Source organism: Nelusetta ayraudi, unplaced genomic scaffold (assembly GCF_046127955.1).
Source record: "Nelusetta ayraudi isolate G7.1 ecotype Tasmania unplaced genomic scaffold, CSIRO-AGI_Nayr_v1 ptg000042l, whole genome shotgun sequence".
NCBI classification, from domain to species: Eukaryota; Metazoa; Chordata; class Actinopteri; order Tetraodontiformes; family Monacanthidae; genus Nelusetta; species Nelusetta ayraudi.
This window is the reverse complement of record NW_027466092.1, coordinates 7,614,488-7,629,020: the sequence shown is the minus strand read 5'-3', so window position 1 is coordinate 7,629,020 and position 14,533 is coordinate 7,614,488. Positions and strand designations below refer to the sequence as shown.

At 43.3% G+C, this 14,533-nt stretch overlaps 2 protein-coding genes across 2 annotated transcripts in view; both read left to right on the top strand.

The window, feature by feature from the left end:
- LOC142893456 (cornifelin homolog A-like) overlaps window positions 1–14,533 on the top strand; it is a 197,833-nt gene that overhangs the window by 161,120 nt on the left and 22,180 nt on the right. The gene's annotated exons all lie outside the window — the stretch shown is intronic.
- Window positions 611–11,896, top strand: chrnb1l (cholinergic receptor, nicotinic, beta 1 (muscle) like). Its single transcript, XM_076033997.1, has 11 exons — window positions 611–963; window positions 3,185–3,318; window positions 3,416–3,460; window positions 3,920–4,029; window positions 4,132–4,240; window positions 5,520–5,667; window positions 5,841–6,026; window positions 6,579–6,802; window positions 6,898–7,064; window positions 11,173–11,311; window positions 11,591–11,896. The coding sequence occupies exons 1-11, from the start codon at window positions 864–866 to the stop codon at window positions 11,729–11,731; spliced, it is 1,503 nt and encodes a 500-aa protein (XP_075890112.1). The 5' UTR covers window positions 611–863; the 3' UTR covers window positions 11,732–11,896.

The following is a 14,533-nucleotide window of genomic DNA, read 5'->3' as shown; positions in this document are numbered from 1 at the left end:
CCAGAGTCCACCCTTCACATCTTTGCTTTGCTCCATTTTCCAGTTACTGCTTCTTATAACACAGTTTCGCAAAGCCGCGCCTTGTGATGTCACAGAGGGCACGGACAAGTATTGACCCTCTAAGCACTTCACCTTATTTTGGTCCTCTTTCAAACATGGAGGACACAATACAGCAGCAGTTGTAATAACAAGAAGCAGGAAGTGAAGCTTTTGTGAAAGACGATGTCACAGAGGGCGGAATACTCTGTTGTCTTATGCAAGTCTTCTCCTCTATAATCAGGGATGGAAAATAAAGACCTGAAAATGGATTCAATATGGGACCTCTAAAGGAATATATCAGACAACATAAAGATTAACAGAGGAAGTGATCAGCACCCAAGGGCCATGAATATTTCAACAGCGAACGCTTCCTTCCATTATTCCTGCCTCCGTCTTCGCAGCCTCAAGCTCGTAACCGTCCCTTCACCTCGTCCCGCCCCCTCCGCTTCCTCTTCCTCCCACCCACCACATCCCAGTGTGATAACCACAGATTGGCGAACACCAACAGGTGCCTGCCCCTCAGGCTCCCGAGCACAAACACATTCCGCCCTCTCGTCACTCCCAGCGCCCACACCCAATCAGACACCCGTTTCACCCGCAGAGCCACGGGAAGTCAAAGCAGCATGAGTGTCAGTGTGCATCTGTGTGTGCGCGTGTGTGCGCTGCCTGCCCAGCCGAAGGTGTTCACGTAGATGCCTCAGCGCGAGAGGTGTGACGTTATCTCGATTCTCTGTCTGCACCCCAGCTGAGGGGCCACAGCGACGGCAGCGGCCTTCCATTATTACCAACTATATATATATATAAGAAAAAAAAATAAAGATGCCATGACTCTCCTGACTGGACAAACGAAGACCAGGACAAACATTCCAGCAAGGATGAATACACTTCTATTGGTGTGCAGCTGCCTTTTTCTTACTTTCACTGGTAAGGATATCTCACACTTGTTTTATTGCCACTGAAATTATGGTTGCTTTCTTTTTTCTTTTGAACTCTGCCTTGAGCATTAATATTTGATGTAAAAACTGAGCATGAACAAGTGATTGCCGAATAAAAACTGTGAAATATTGCTTGTGGCTCCCTGCTTGTTGGTGACCTACGGTGATCCTATCCTTCTAGCCACCCTAAAATCTCCACTGTGCCGGTTTCTTTTTTTAGAGTTCATTCAGCTGCCCTCTCTTCCAAACGATTGCATTGTAATCACTCAGGTAGCAACTCCGCTCTGTCACTTCCATTAAACCAGTATTGATTCCCCTTCGTCATACTAAACCCAGAGTTCCTACAAAGAGAGCCGCTTGATGGGCTTTGACTTCGACCTTCCGCCCTCACCGTGCGGGTGTGCGGCGACTACAAAGTCGTCCCTGCTCCGGTTGTTGACCTCCACGGGGGTTGTTGTGGTGTGTGGTTGTGATCCCTGCCGCCACAGCAATTTTACAGCCACTTTTCCCCGAAATGCAGAGGACACGGCGGCATGATGTGGGAAATCCAAATGGAAAGAAACCTCTGCCTGGCCACCGACTCTCATCATTTGTTCTCAGGGTGGCAAAAATAAAATAAAATTGCGCACTGCACCGCTGCGGAATGCACAATGAATTATATTAACACAACATTGTTGGTTAATCAGACACTATTTTTGTCCCAGATGGAGCTGGAATCCCAGACATCCCTTTGATTCCACTCCCATGCTGCATATCAATTACATTAGCTCAGTCACCTTTGCTACCCATCGAACGGTGCCACCTGCTTCTCTCTGCATGTCCAGTCCGTCCCTCGCTGCCTCATCCGCACGCTGATTTCACCACGTTTGGGTGTATTTTAAATCAAAAGTCAGTCCAGCCCACAACATAATAGAAACAAGTTCAACTACAGTTGTTGTTTTTTTTCTCTCAAAGTAAAGCATCAAAATGTTAGTACGGACTGTGACACATAATCAATGAATCAGATCCCGTGCTGAGAATGCCAGCACACTTACGGTATATTTTTAGGTCGGTCATCCCACAGAGAATTGAACTCCTGACCAACTGTGAGCGCGGCTCACTGATCCTCAGAGAACAAACATTCTGTGGTCAGGGTGTCACTGCCATGTGTCATGCGCTTTGGTTGTGTTCATGACTTATTCAAGGCATCCTTCTCTTAGTCTTGTTTTTTATTTTTTTATTTTGTCTTTTATCCATCGAGTTGAAATTGTTGGCACGGATCGGAAAAGGGCCAGCGGGTTGAGAAAATGGACAAATGACAGGAAATAGACAAAAAGGCAGCAAGGTGTGAATTACAGAAGAAGAACCGAACAGCAAAAACATATCAGAAGTATATTAGAATATCAGAGTGTTTTTCTGATATATAATACACAATCAGTTTGCATGTGTAATATTCTATCACACATGAAACCAGATGTTTGAAAAACTTTTTTTTTTTTTCAGATTTGTGTGATATGAACGGTTTTCTAAAGAGACTGTGACTTTTAAATCAATTGTAACTGATTTAAAATGTGCTTGGTTGTAAAATAGACTTTTACATCATTAATTGAAATAATGAGTACGTAGTCTATCCACAACTAAATTTTATTTTAAAAGTAATTCTTAGAATTCAGTGCTTTGCAGGAAGTAACAAAGGCAAAGTGCCAGGCAGGCAACCAAAGTTATATTGGCTGAAAAAGTCAGGACCAATCGAAAATAAGAACATTTAGAGTTCTTCCCCGTGACCTGATCTCCATCGTCGTTGTCATGCTTGTTTTCTTTGTAGCTTAGTTCAAGCTGGGTTCTGGTTTGCTAAAGTCTGGCACATCTTACTGAAGTAACAGTGGGAAATGACAACATGACTCATGATATCAAAGTCGTATTGCAATAAATTACACTGCATTGCATCATAAAATAATTAAAACAGGGTCAGATGTCATCAACAATCAGACTTAAGCCATCTTTTCCTGTAGTGTAAACAAAGGGAAAGTCCTGTGTAATATATTTTAAAATATATTTATCATATATTCATACATGCATTATTCTTATATTGAGAAATCCATTTTTGTTGCACAAGGGTAGTAGTGTTTAAAGGCAAAATAGGAATTATCTGATTCAGTTACCCAGCTGTTCTCTAACTTCTAATCTTTTATGGTCGGTAGCTCTTGGTTCAAAACGTTCTTTTCATCCAGGTGCATCAGAAACAGAGCGCAAGCTCCATCAGAAGCTCTTTCAAAATTACAATCTGAAGGTGAGACCAGCCCGTTACTGGGAGGACAAGGTGATGGTGCGAGTGGGGATGACCCTCTCCCAGCTCGTCAGCTTGGTAAATATCGGGGCGGGACGGCAGATTCATTCTTGACCTTCATGTTAATGTGTCTGCACGGCTTCACTGACCAGCCATTCCTCCCTGCCTGCTCCAGAACGAGAAGAACGAGGAGATGACGACCAACGTGTTCATGAATCTGGTACGATCTCTGCAACATCCGTCTTCATCACCCGACCCCGCACCACTGCTCTGACTCACAACGCTGACCCAGCCCCCCCCCCCGCCCCGCCCCCACTTTCACTGCTGCGTTCCCTCCTCCACCGTTGCTCTGCTCTCAAATGGACCTGTCACTTCCTATCACCCAAAAACCAACTCGGAGCTTCATCTACCGCCCTCTCTGACTCTCTGACTCGTCCGCTCATGTCTGTCCCTCGCTCCTGCTAATTAGGAATTCTGGCTGCTTTGAGTGTTTGTGACAGTGCTATGTTAGCGAAGGGTCTGCATGGGTGTGCTTCAAATGATGGAACAAACGAGGAACATTACGTAAAGGGCAGGCATGTCAGGGTTTCACTGCCTCTCTGCTCCATCATGCCTGCTATTAATTTGTATTTGTCTTTTTTTTTTTTTTTTCTTACGTCTCTCCTTCATCCCCATCCAGGCTTGGTCAGATTACAGGTTGTCATGGAACCCAGATGAATACGACAACATCGAGGTTTTGAGGATTCCTCCCAACAAGGTCTGGCGTCCCGACATCTACCTCATTAACAAGTGAGCGACAGACCACAAAAAAACAACAACCTTGCAACACTGATACATGCCATCCATGGTTGTAGTCATAATAACCACATGTATTTCTATTTCTTTCCACAGTAACGACGGTCAGTTCGATGTTGCCCTCTATGTCAATGTGTTGGTTTACAGCGATGGCACAGTCAACTGGCTGCCCCCGGCCATCTACCGCAGCTCCTGCTCTATTCAGGTCTGTCTCTCTCTCTCTCCTCTTTTTTTTAAATTATTTTTCACCCACCAAGCACCATATTCAAAGTTTCTGTTCATCCAATCCAGTCAATTCCCCTAATTATCTGATTTTGGTATTTGACTGATGCCTTTAAGTCAACAAGGTAACCAAAAAAACGAGAGTTTTAGATTATTGTTGTTTACATGCGGAAGGACAGGATCTTTTTAGAGAGTCATTATTAATATTTTTTTTGTCTTTATCCTCTCATGAAGGGAGCACACTGCAACATTTATTCACTTTGCCTCCTCCACTACACTAATAGTGTGTACTAACCCACACTTCTGGAGACAGTCCCTGTTTTATTTTGAAACCCTGCTCCATGTGTCCATGTGTCCGTCAGCTTGCCCTTCCCTTGTCTGATTAGTCTTCCCCACCCTGATTGTGTTCACCTGTTCACCTTGTGTATATATAGGCTGCGTCTCTGTTTGTCTTGTGCCATTCCGTCTTGTTAATCCAAAAGCGGTTCTGTCATCAGGTCTTGAATCATTGCTTTGTCTTGAGTTTTTGGTTATTACTTTGTGCATTTTGAATAGTTTGCTCTTCACATTTATTCTCTGTTTCTGACTATTTGATGACATTTTCCTCATTTCAGAGTGATTTTGTTTTTACTTTCATCATTTAATGTGTTTGATATTTGTTCCTTGTAAGAGTGATTCCTTGTTTGTACTGTTGAAAATAAATACTCTTTTATTTTAAACTTTGTTTTAGCCACTTTCCCCAAAAAAAACCTTAAACCTTAAAAATTACATTTATTGTGGGAGGTTTTAAACAGAACACTTAATATTCAGTGTTCGCTCCTCCTCTTTCCATATGTGGAGCTAGATTGTAGATAAGCAATGTCTCAAGCACAGCCCAGTTAAAAAAGTAGGACAGAAACAGGGTTTTCATCAGATCCAGAAAGGAAGCGTCTGCTTTTTCCTTTTCAGATATTGTGGATTATTATGCTGTTGTTTCTGTTTTGTTTGATTATTTTGATTTGTGTTTTTGTTTTGTTTTTTAATTCTCACATGCCCGAAGTAAAACATTCAGTTAGTCAGTCATTCTGATCTGTAGTATATGTGTATAAAAATGATTATTTACAGCAGAATAGATGTGTTCAACCTAAACTGAGTGGCACACTAAAGACAAGCAATCGTGAGGCAAATATTCTATTTGTGTACGTATACATGTACGGGTTTGATGAATGATTCATTTTCTGCTCATCTTAACGAAGTGACCGAGTCTTTGTGTGCTCCCGCAGGTGTCATACTTCCCCTTTGACTGGCAGAACTGCAGCATGGTTTTCCGCTCATACACCTATGATGCCTCTGAAGTAGAACTGCAGTATTTCCTGGATGATGATGGCAATGAAATCCAGGAGATTGTCATTGACGACAATGCTTTCACTGGTGGGTTGTGTTAATACGCTCCTCTACAACTTACCTTTGAGACCTGTTTTGTGATCTTATTAACTGTCAGTCTTTTTGCATGTGGCTGTTTACATACAATGTAATAAAACGTAAAGAGTAATTGTAATACCAGTGTTGTTAATGTGCACTTAAAACCAACACCTCCTTCACAGAGAATGGGGAGTGGGCCATTTGTCACAAACCCAGCAGAAAGAACGTCAAGGAGGAGTTGTATGAAGACATCACCTTCTACCTCATCATCGAGAGGAAGCCTCTCTTCTACATCATCAACATTATCGTCCCCTGCATCCTCACTAGCGTTCTGGCTATATTCGTCTTTTACCTTCCGCCTGGAGCAGGTCAGCTAATCTGCCATACCTTTCATTGCCCTCCTTAACATTTTCAAAAGAAATTTCTGTGACATTGATTCATGTGAGATAATGCAGAATAACACAGATACAATTTAGGGCAACCAACTTTAAAACTTAGAAAGAGCTTTGAGAAATGGTCTAACTGATTATATTAGATTATTTTATTGTCATTTTCATGTTGCGCAGAAAAACAAACTAAACACCTGGACAGTTGAAATAAATGAAATTCAAAAATAAATTGTGCATTCTGAAAATCAATAAAATAATATTTCATTCAAAAAAAAAAAAGGAGCCTTCTTCTTGACAGTAAGAAGGAGTTGGAAGAGAAGGGACGAGAAGAGTAGTTGACCCTGCTCTAACCCTGCAGAAGCATCTTTGCTTGTTGGACATCCATCAGTGTTGGCGACAGCATTTATGAAGCAGAGCCAACAGCCAAATATAGTCATAGAACCAAGTTTGCCCTTGTCAGGATGAACCAGCAGTCATTAGATTTAAATATGCTGCTTAACTGTCTAAAGCCATTCTCTAATGTGTCTGCAGGAGAGAAGATGACTCTCTCCATTTCCGTCCTCATCGCCCTGACTGTCTTCATGCTCCTGCTGGCTGACAGGGTCCCCGAGACGTCCCTTGGCATCCCAATTATCGTCAACTACGTCATGTTCACCATGATCCTCGTCACCTTCTCCGTCATCCTGAGCGTGGTCGTCCTCAACCTGCACCACCGGACACCCAGCACACACATCATGCCCAACTGGGTGAGAAAGGTGAGACTGTTTCCAAACTCATATTTTATTATTTATTTATTTTTTACCTCTCAGATGTACAACTTCAAAATGTATCTATGGCCTCAAATTTGCAGGTTTTCATTCAGTTCCTGCCCAAGTATATCGGCATGACAAGGCCTCAACAAGATGAGGAGGAGTCTTGTGAGGACACACCTCCTACAAGTTTTAATGGGAGGGTGCCAGGAGGAGAGTACTTTTTCCGCAAAATCAACCCTGATCTGGTCATTCCTTGGAGAGGCAGGTAAGGTAACACAAACACAAGAAAATAAGTTTTTTTTTTTTTAAGCATTGAACAGATATAAATGTGTTTAACTTTCTCTCGTATGTGTATGAAAGCAGAACATCATGTAAAGGTCAATACAGATATATGGATTTTGATATATTTTTTTAATAATTTTGTGAATTACCTAAGCAAGAATTAACAAAGTAGTTAACAGTCACTTCAGGTTTGAATTAAAAGTTAATAATGAGAAAGCCATTGTCACAGAGAATCAGAACATTTGGATAGACACATTTAAAAGCGAGCATTACCAGAGACAACTTCGAACAAAGACACAATTTATGTATGGAAAATATGTGCTTCCAAACAAATGTTTTCCTTATGTCAAAATAACAAAATTATCTCCACTTGTATGAAATACTTTTTACTGAATGTGTATGTGTATTGCCAATGATATTGGCCGTCTGGGAGAATCAGCGAGATTCCACATATTGACCTTGTTGGGGGGTTGATTTATTGAAACTAATGTACTTATCTTATTTTTTTTTTTTTTACTGATCCTAATAATACTAATACCCTCTCAGAATCCTATTTCTGGTGATGCAGATAAAAGGCAGGACAGAAATAAATGTCCCTTGTTGGGAGTGCCAAAGCGTGAATGTTGGCTCTGATGCCAGATTAGCCATTACGAGTCCACAGAACGCCAGCGTGGATGTATTATAAGAATTAAATGACGAATTAAAGATGGCAGCCCATTCATTCCTTCTGATTTACTCGCCTTGTGCATGCCACAAAAAAGTTTCTTGACTTCTTTTGGCTGTTGGTGCTGGACGGGCAGGTTTGAGTATTTCACAATCTGTTGCTTCACTGTCACAACCATCTCGAGGGTTTACAGAGAATGGTCCAAAAAGAGAAAGTACCCAGAAATCAGCGGTTGTGTGGAGGAAAAGGCCTTGCTGATGTTGAAGGAAAGGCAACAGTGACTTAAATGACTTGTGGTTAAAATCAAAGTCTGCAGAAATGCATTTCTGGACACACAGCACTTCTAACCTTGACCACCTCTGCAGGACTGGCAAGGTGTACCTGATAAAGTGCAATATCATAACAAACTGGACCACATCAAGGACTTGTTAAGAAATTTTGAAAATATGATATGCATACTATTATAAATAGACCTGTACACCGTGCACCTTCTCCTTCTCACCAGCAACAAGTCAGAGAAAATGGATGGAAATCATTTTTGTATTGAGTTTGTTGGTCATTAACTGCTCCTGCCAATGAGGATTGAATAGGTCTGGGGTTTTTTTCTGCCAGATTCTATCAAGGGAACGTTAGACCAGGAAATCTTGAATTTTTAAATTTGCTAAAGTCCATCTCAGACTATAAAAAGACTTTTATATAAAATATAAAAATCAAACGTTTTTGTTTTGTTTTTATATATCAAGTCTTTAATCTTTGCAAATACCCACTATGAGTAATCTGCAAGTTCACCCTGAGCAATTCTAGCCAGCCGCGGCATCGCACGCAGCTCCGCAGTCCCGTCTGGAGCAGGCCTGGTGCTGGGCATCTCTCATCCCGTCCCCCGGCGGCATCAGATTCAGCCCGAGTTAAGCCCCCACTCCCCTGTCCGCAGTCGCCAGTCATTAAGCCTCTGTTTAGGTTGGGCATTAGGGGCTAATCCTGCAAAAAGGAGGTGGAGGCAGGGTGGAAAACAGATGGGTGGATGAGTGGAGGGGAAGACCGGCGCTGAGTGACGGTAGCGATGGAGGACTTTGTCAGTTTTTGAAGTTGAGGAGAGCCAGGCACCGTCACTCACACAACTGTGTCACATACCGTGCATGCCGCCACGCTCGTGCACATCTGCCTCTCTTCTGATTCCGTCGGAGAGGGCGGCGCGACATTCCGACGCAGGTCCGACCGATTTGAACAATGCAGCGGGCATTTCTGTTTTGGCACACTCACCGTGCGTCTTTGGTGAAGGGAAACACCCCCCGGTGTTAATCAGTCAGTCTGCAAGTAAATATGAATATACAGTGCACAATTAGAATAGCATTACATTAATGTGCAAGGGCAAAGTGCATTTGTCATAGTGAGAAGGCCCCCAAGTGTCTGTAGTAACAAATACTGGCTGTGGTATGCGGATGGCATGCAGCATGTAGAGCAGGACGCATGCACGCAAACACGCACGCACACACACACACACACACACACACACACACAAGCATGCATGCATGCGCACACGCAGGAGGTCTCTTTTGTGCTCCTGCCGTCCATCTGTTGTCACACCGTCTCCCTGTTAACCAGTGCTGTTCCCTCTCTGACGCCATTCCCCGTCAGAGGTTCAGCAACAAGCGGCTAACATCACGCTCAGCATACACTGAAATCCAGACTGCACACAGAGTTCAGTTTGACAGGTGCATTGTTGTCCGACCAGATTCCTTCAAGGACATGTTTGACTTTCCACTGCAACATGGCTGCTTTTCAGTGCTCTACCAGTTTATAACAATTCAATCAAATGTGATTGACACATGGAACTGCAAAGGAATAATGATAAAAAAAAAAAAAAAAACGATACGACATATAAAATCAGCAATCTGTTTCTGTTTGCTGCCAGCAAGAGAGTCTGTGATTTCAAACCAAACGAGCGTGCACGCATGGCCTCAACTCAAAAGCTCATGATGATTCAAAAGCTAAAATCCTGAACAACTTAAATAAGAGAACGCATCAGGACAAGTAATCTTTGTTATATGTGTTTATTTAAGATGCATTCATAATAGGGACAATATTTATTAATCAACATTAAAGCACAGCAGGTTAGTTTCCATCGCAGCCTGGCGTTACATAAATCCACATTGCTCAAAACAACAACCTAGCAGTGGCACAACAACAGTAGGGCGGTGTGAATGCGGCAATGGGATATTGTGGAACGCCAGCTCGATGTAAATCGTGCATAGCCATTAGCCCTGTTGCACAAGGATGTCAAAGCGTTGCACAGACTTTTGTGTGAATATGTGTCACACGCTAACATGCAAGAGGCAAAGGTTGAACTTGATGGTGGGAAGCACCGAGCAGCAAGAGGAAGTTCAATCTGAGTCTTTATCTTCAAGCTGTGTTATTGTTGTGTGTCTGATTGATTAACAGCCTTTTTTTAAATATCCGAGGAAAAAATGTTGTTTTTTTTCCCCAAAGAATGCGTTGGCTCCTGCCCGCTCTCACTGGAGCGTGATGCTGCTGCGAGCCCGGCTTTGCTTTGCTTGACGCAACAGCTGTCTGCCGGCAAGAATGAAAGGGTCAAAGGTCACAGCACCTCATAAGCATTGACCAAGTGTTATTTCAATGTCACCCCGGGTGTCAGGCGTGCGCTGCCGCTGTCACTCAGTGCCGCAGGAAGGGGACCTGCTGCAAGCTGGAGGACACGCAAGGAGACACGTCAGGCTGCGCGCCGAGACACACGCCGGCCGCTGACGTCTGCGCTGTCCTACAGTGGACAGCTAATGTCAGCCGCCGCTTGTTCCTGCTGGACGGGAACAATGCTGCGCTAGTCGCTCCATGTCATAGGCGACATAAATCTGGACTTGGAGACTATTTGTGAAGGGTGTTGCTGCATGTCTGAACTTCTTCGAGAGGACATGCGAACAAGACGTGACGCTCGCTGCAAGAATGTCTCCTCAGCGAGACTCTGCCCCTTTTAGAAACAGCACATCGTGCTCATGCAGTTCCTGTAACTGCAATATGTAATGTTGCTCATGTAACAGCTGTTTATTTATTTTTTTAAAGTGCTAATTAAACTAGAAATGCCTGGTTTGTGTATAATCCCAACAAATGCCATGTATCTACTTGGCAGTCTTTTAAAGCAACAGCAACACATCTAAATACTAAACCAAATCCCTTATAAGCAAAAGAAATCTCATCACAGGTTAAAGTGTATTTAAACATTAGGTGATGTATATATTGAATCCATTTCCTTTTATTCATTTTTGGCCAGAGGCACTACAAAGTCGGTTCTTCAGTGAGCCAGTTCGCCCACAGGGCCTCTTGTTTTTTATTCATTTCTTTGGAGGGGGAAATAAAACAAATCAGACGTATTGGAAATGACTGACGTTCTTGTTCCCTCTGCTTTGTCTGTGAGGTGTGAGAGCACGGCGCAGCTCCAGCGACTCCCGCACACAGACAGCTTCTGTCTGATCCTTCCTCCCAACCTGAAGTCGGCCATCGCCGCTGTCACCTACATGGCCGAGCAGCTGAAGAAGCAGGACACGGACGATACAGTGAGGACGAAAGAGAAATATCACACACAGTGTTGCAGTACTGGTTATATATTGCACAGATTCACATGTTCCTGAATGTTGATGTGTTGAATATCTTTCTGTGTGTGTGTATTCAGATTTCTTTTTAGAGGATATCAGATCATTTTGTTTTTTTTGTGCATCCATAGCTGTGTGTGTGTGTGCGTTTGTGTCCACGTGCCTGCGTGTGTGTGCGCGTTCATTTGCTTTGGCTGACTTTGTTGTGTGGGAACTTCCAAAATGACTTGTTTTTCCATCCAGATGACAGGAGACTGGCAGTTCATCGCTCTGGTGGTGGACCGGCTCTTCCTGTGGTTGTTTGTCATCATCACCACCCTGGGAACCCTGGCCATGTTCCTAGATGCCAGCTTCAACTACAGCCCCGACGACCCTTTTCCTTGACAGGATAGAACACGAAACAGAAATCACACATTGGCAGCGTGTTGTGCTCTTGGCCTCTCGCCTGCCTCTTGGTGTTTTCTAAAATCACCAGACGGGACTTCACTAAAAAACGTCAACGCTTATCAAACAATTATGTCGTCAATCTCTGTGTTGCTCAGAATGATGTCTGACACACATCTTACTCATTCACAGATTCACAGATGTGTACACATTTAATGTAATGTATATGTTGTCACACAATAGTTTGCATCTTTTCTAACTAAATTATGTAATCTTCACATGATGATATTTGCCGTTTAGCTGCTTGAAATACAGTTCCTTTAGAATTTAAAGTGTGTCCTTGATTTACTGATTATTGTGAACATTCACATGTTTTATGTTTAACCCCTTGAGCTCCAATACCGGTGGTATTGCTACGTGTTTGTAGTGTTTCTCTTCAAACAGCAGATGGCAGTAATACCGCATTGGAATTTGAAGTGCTGTTCGAAATTTAGAACAGAGGGATTTTCTTTGGAAGTACCATACCAAATGAATTTAATATGAGGTACTAAAATGGATTATGAAAATATTAAATAGTATATGGTTTTGAAATTATTTTTCCTAATGTTTAATCTAATTATCATTAACATACAATGTTTGTTTGTCTTCTAAATTGTGTGTTTTTTAGACGGTCAGTTGTATTTGCTTTTCTCAGATTCAGATTAATTTTGCAGTTGTTTTAGGTTATATGTCTGAAATTGATGTGAACATGATGTTTACAACCCCTTCTTTTCCATCCCTCCCCCCACCTGTGCCTGCCTACCACTTCTTGTTATCTGTGCCCTCCATATACTTCTGCCTCCCGTTAACGCCACCCAGTGTTCAAATAAATACCACGACCGGTTAACTGCTATGAGAGCATGTCTAGATCAAACATTACTGGCTCACAACAGACAAACGCATCAACTAAACACAGTAACAGTAGTGATGCAGCGGGAGCCCCTTTTTTCACATAGTGTGTGTTAAATTTTGGGAAACCTGCCATTTGTGATGTCACTAGAGATATCACATTCCCAGTGACAACATACATACTTTCACATTCTACTTTCTGGGAACACCTTGGGGTTTTCTTGTTTTTTGCCTCCTTCCAAACAAGATACAATAAGTTTTCAGTTTCAGCAGGAAGAACTAAATTTGAGATTAAGGGATTTTGATCATTGTTGCTGCTCTACTCTATTCTGTTACTAAATCTATCCAGACATCAATAAATTGTCTTAATACAACTTACCTTTGACCTCTACAATTACGTGGTGCAAGAGGTGTTTGAAACGTACAATTCACATATTTTTATTTGCGTGTTTTCGGCTGACTGTATATAACTTTGAAAACAGCTTGGTCCAGACCAGCTGAGAAGGGTTTATTCCCAGTGCTGCATGACTGCAGTCGTCTGCACCGAGGCCACAACTGTAAACACTGTCATGCTTGCCAACGTGCATCACAAAAGCCTCAGAGTCATTGTGTCCGAACTGTGCAGCAGAAATGCCCCGAACCTGCTGGAGGCACTTGTCAAGCTTTAAGGAGAAGAAGAACACCTCACTTTCTCTCGCTGCCTCAGGGGGGGCAAAAAGAATGAGAACTCAGTCTGTTGGTTCTGTCCTGCTGCTGCTCCACAAAAAGCAAAGTGTTGTTGCACAAGAAACCTACGGGGTGACAAAGGCGGAGGGCATGTGGAGAGGGGCGCCGTCCCCCTCGTTTGTGCTCTGTGAGCTTTTCGGGGAAAAAGCTGCGGGCCCAGCATGTTTTATTGCTAATGCCTCGGTGACTTCCAAGGGCCCTCAGAGGAGCTTGATCAGGGGATGTACACTCCACTTGCTCACTTCAGACCCGAGGGGAGGCCTCTAAGTGGGAGGGGGGAGAGGGAAGTCGTCTCCTTGGGGCCTGATTTAGCTGTTTTCTCCTGTGGCTCCTATTGAGCAACGGGCTTAACGGGCGGGACAAATATGTGTTTACGCTTTCAGAGAGAGAAAGTTGTAAAGAGGACACAAGGGGAGGGATGGGAGAGGCGAAAGAGCAATGTCCTTTTTTCTCTTCCTTGCAATGCGGGAACCTGGGTGGAAAAGGCGCCAAGAGGACATCAGATAAATCAGGTCACTAGGGGCAACTAGCGGTAGGTCTGGGACCGCCCCCTGGAATTCCTGTCCAATCTCTTTCGTTTCACTGTATTTCAGATGTTTTCCTTATTCCATCTTTGTCCTTGGCTCGTCTTCACCTGGATCCCGACTCTGTGTCAACACTTGAACATCATCTCTCCTCCTGTTTCCCACCTGCCTCCGAGTGAGGCACATTCCTTGAGCGATGGGGTCACTCCTGCCCAGCAACAACAAGGTATTTGTTGGCCCCCGCGGCTAGGAGCTGAATGCGAGATACAGTAGAAGTGGGGAAAGAGTTATGGCGAAAGAGGACGGTCAAAGCTGGGGTGGAAAAGGTCAGGAACGTGAGAGAATGAGAGAGAGGAGAGGAGGAAGAGGTGATCAGACCGTGGAAATGAACCAGAATACCCCTATAAGAATTTGAAGTTAGTGATCTGGCCAGTAGGTGAGCACATTCTCATTAAGCTGGCTGTGGGAATAACTTCCACAAGGCTTATGGGTTATTGCTTCCTCCCCAGTCACTGTAGAACTATTGTTTAGTCACAGTGTGAAGTCAGAGCCACACTGGAGTTGTGATATGTACAACGGTTGCTATTGTCCATTGCTTTGTGTCCACTCACAGCAGACAGGGTTGCCAAGTTAGTCCAGCATAATGGAACTAATCCTATTTTGA

Excerpts from the sequence above, each read along its gene's own strand:
- chrnb1l (XM_076033997.1), top strand. The coding sequence starts at position 864 with ATGACTCTCCTGACTGGACAAACGAAGACCAGGACAAACATTCCAGCA. Across the intron at positions 964-3,184 it reads CCTTTTTCTTACTTTCACTG|GTGCATCAGAAACAGAGCGC; the intron begins GTAAGGATATCT and ends CTTTTCATCCAG. Across the intron at positions 6,803-6,897 it reads TGCCCAACTGGGTGAGAAAG|GTTTTCATTCAGTTCCTGCC; the intron begins GTGAGACTGTTT and ends TCAAATTTGCAG.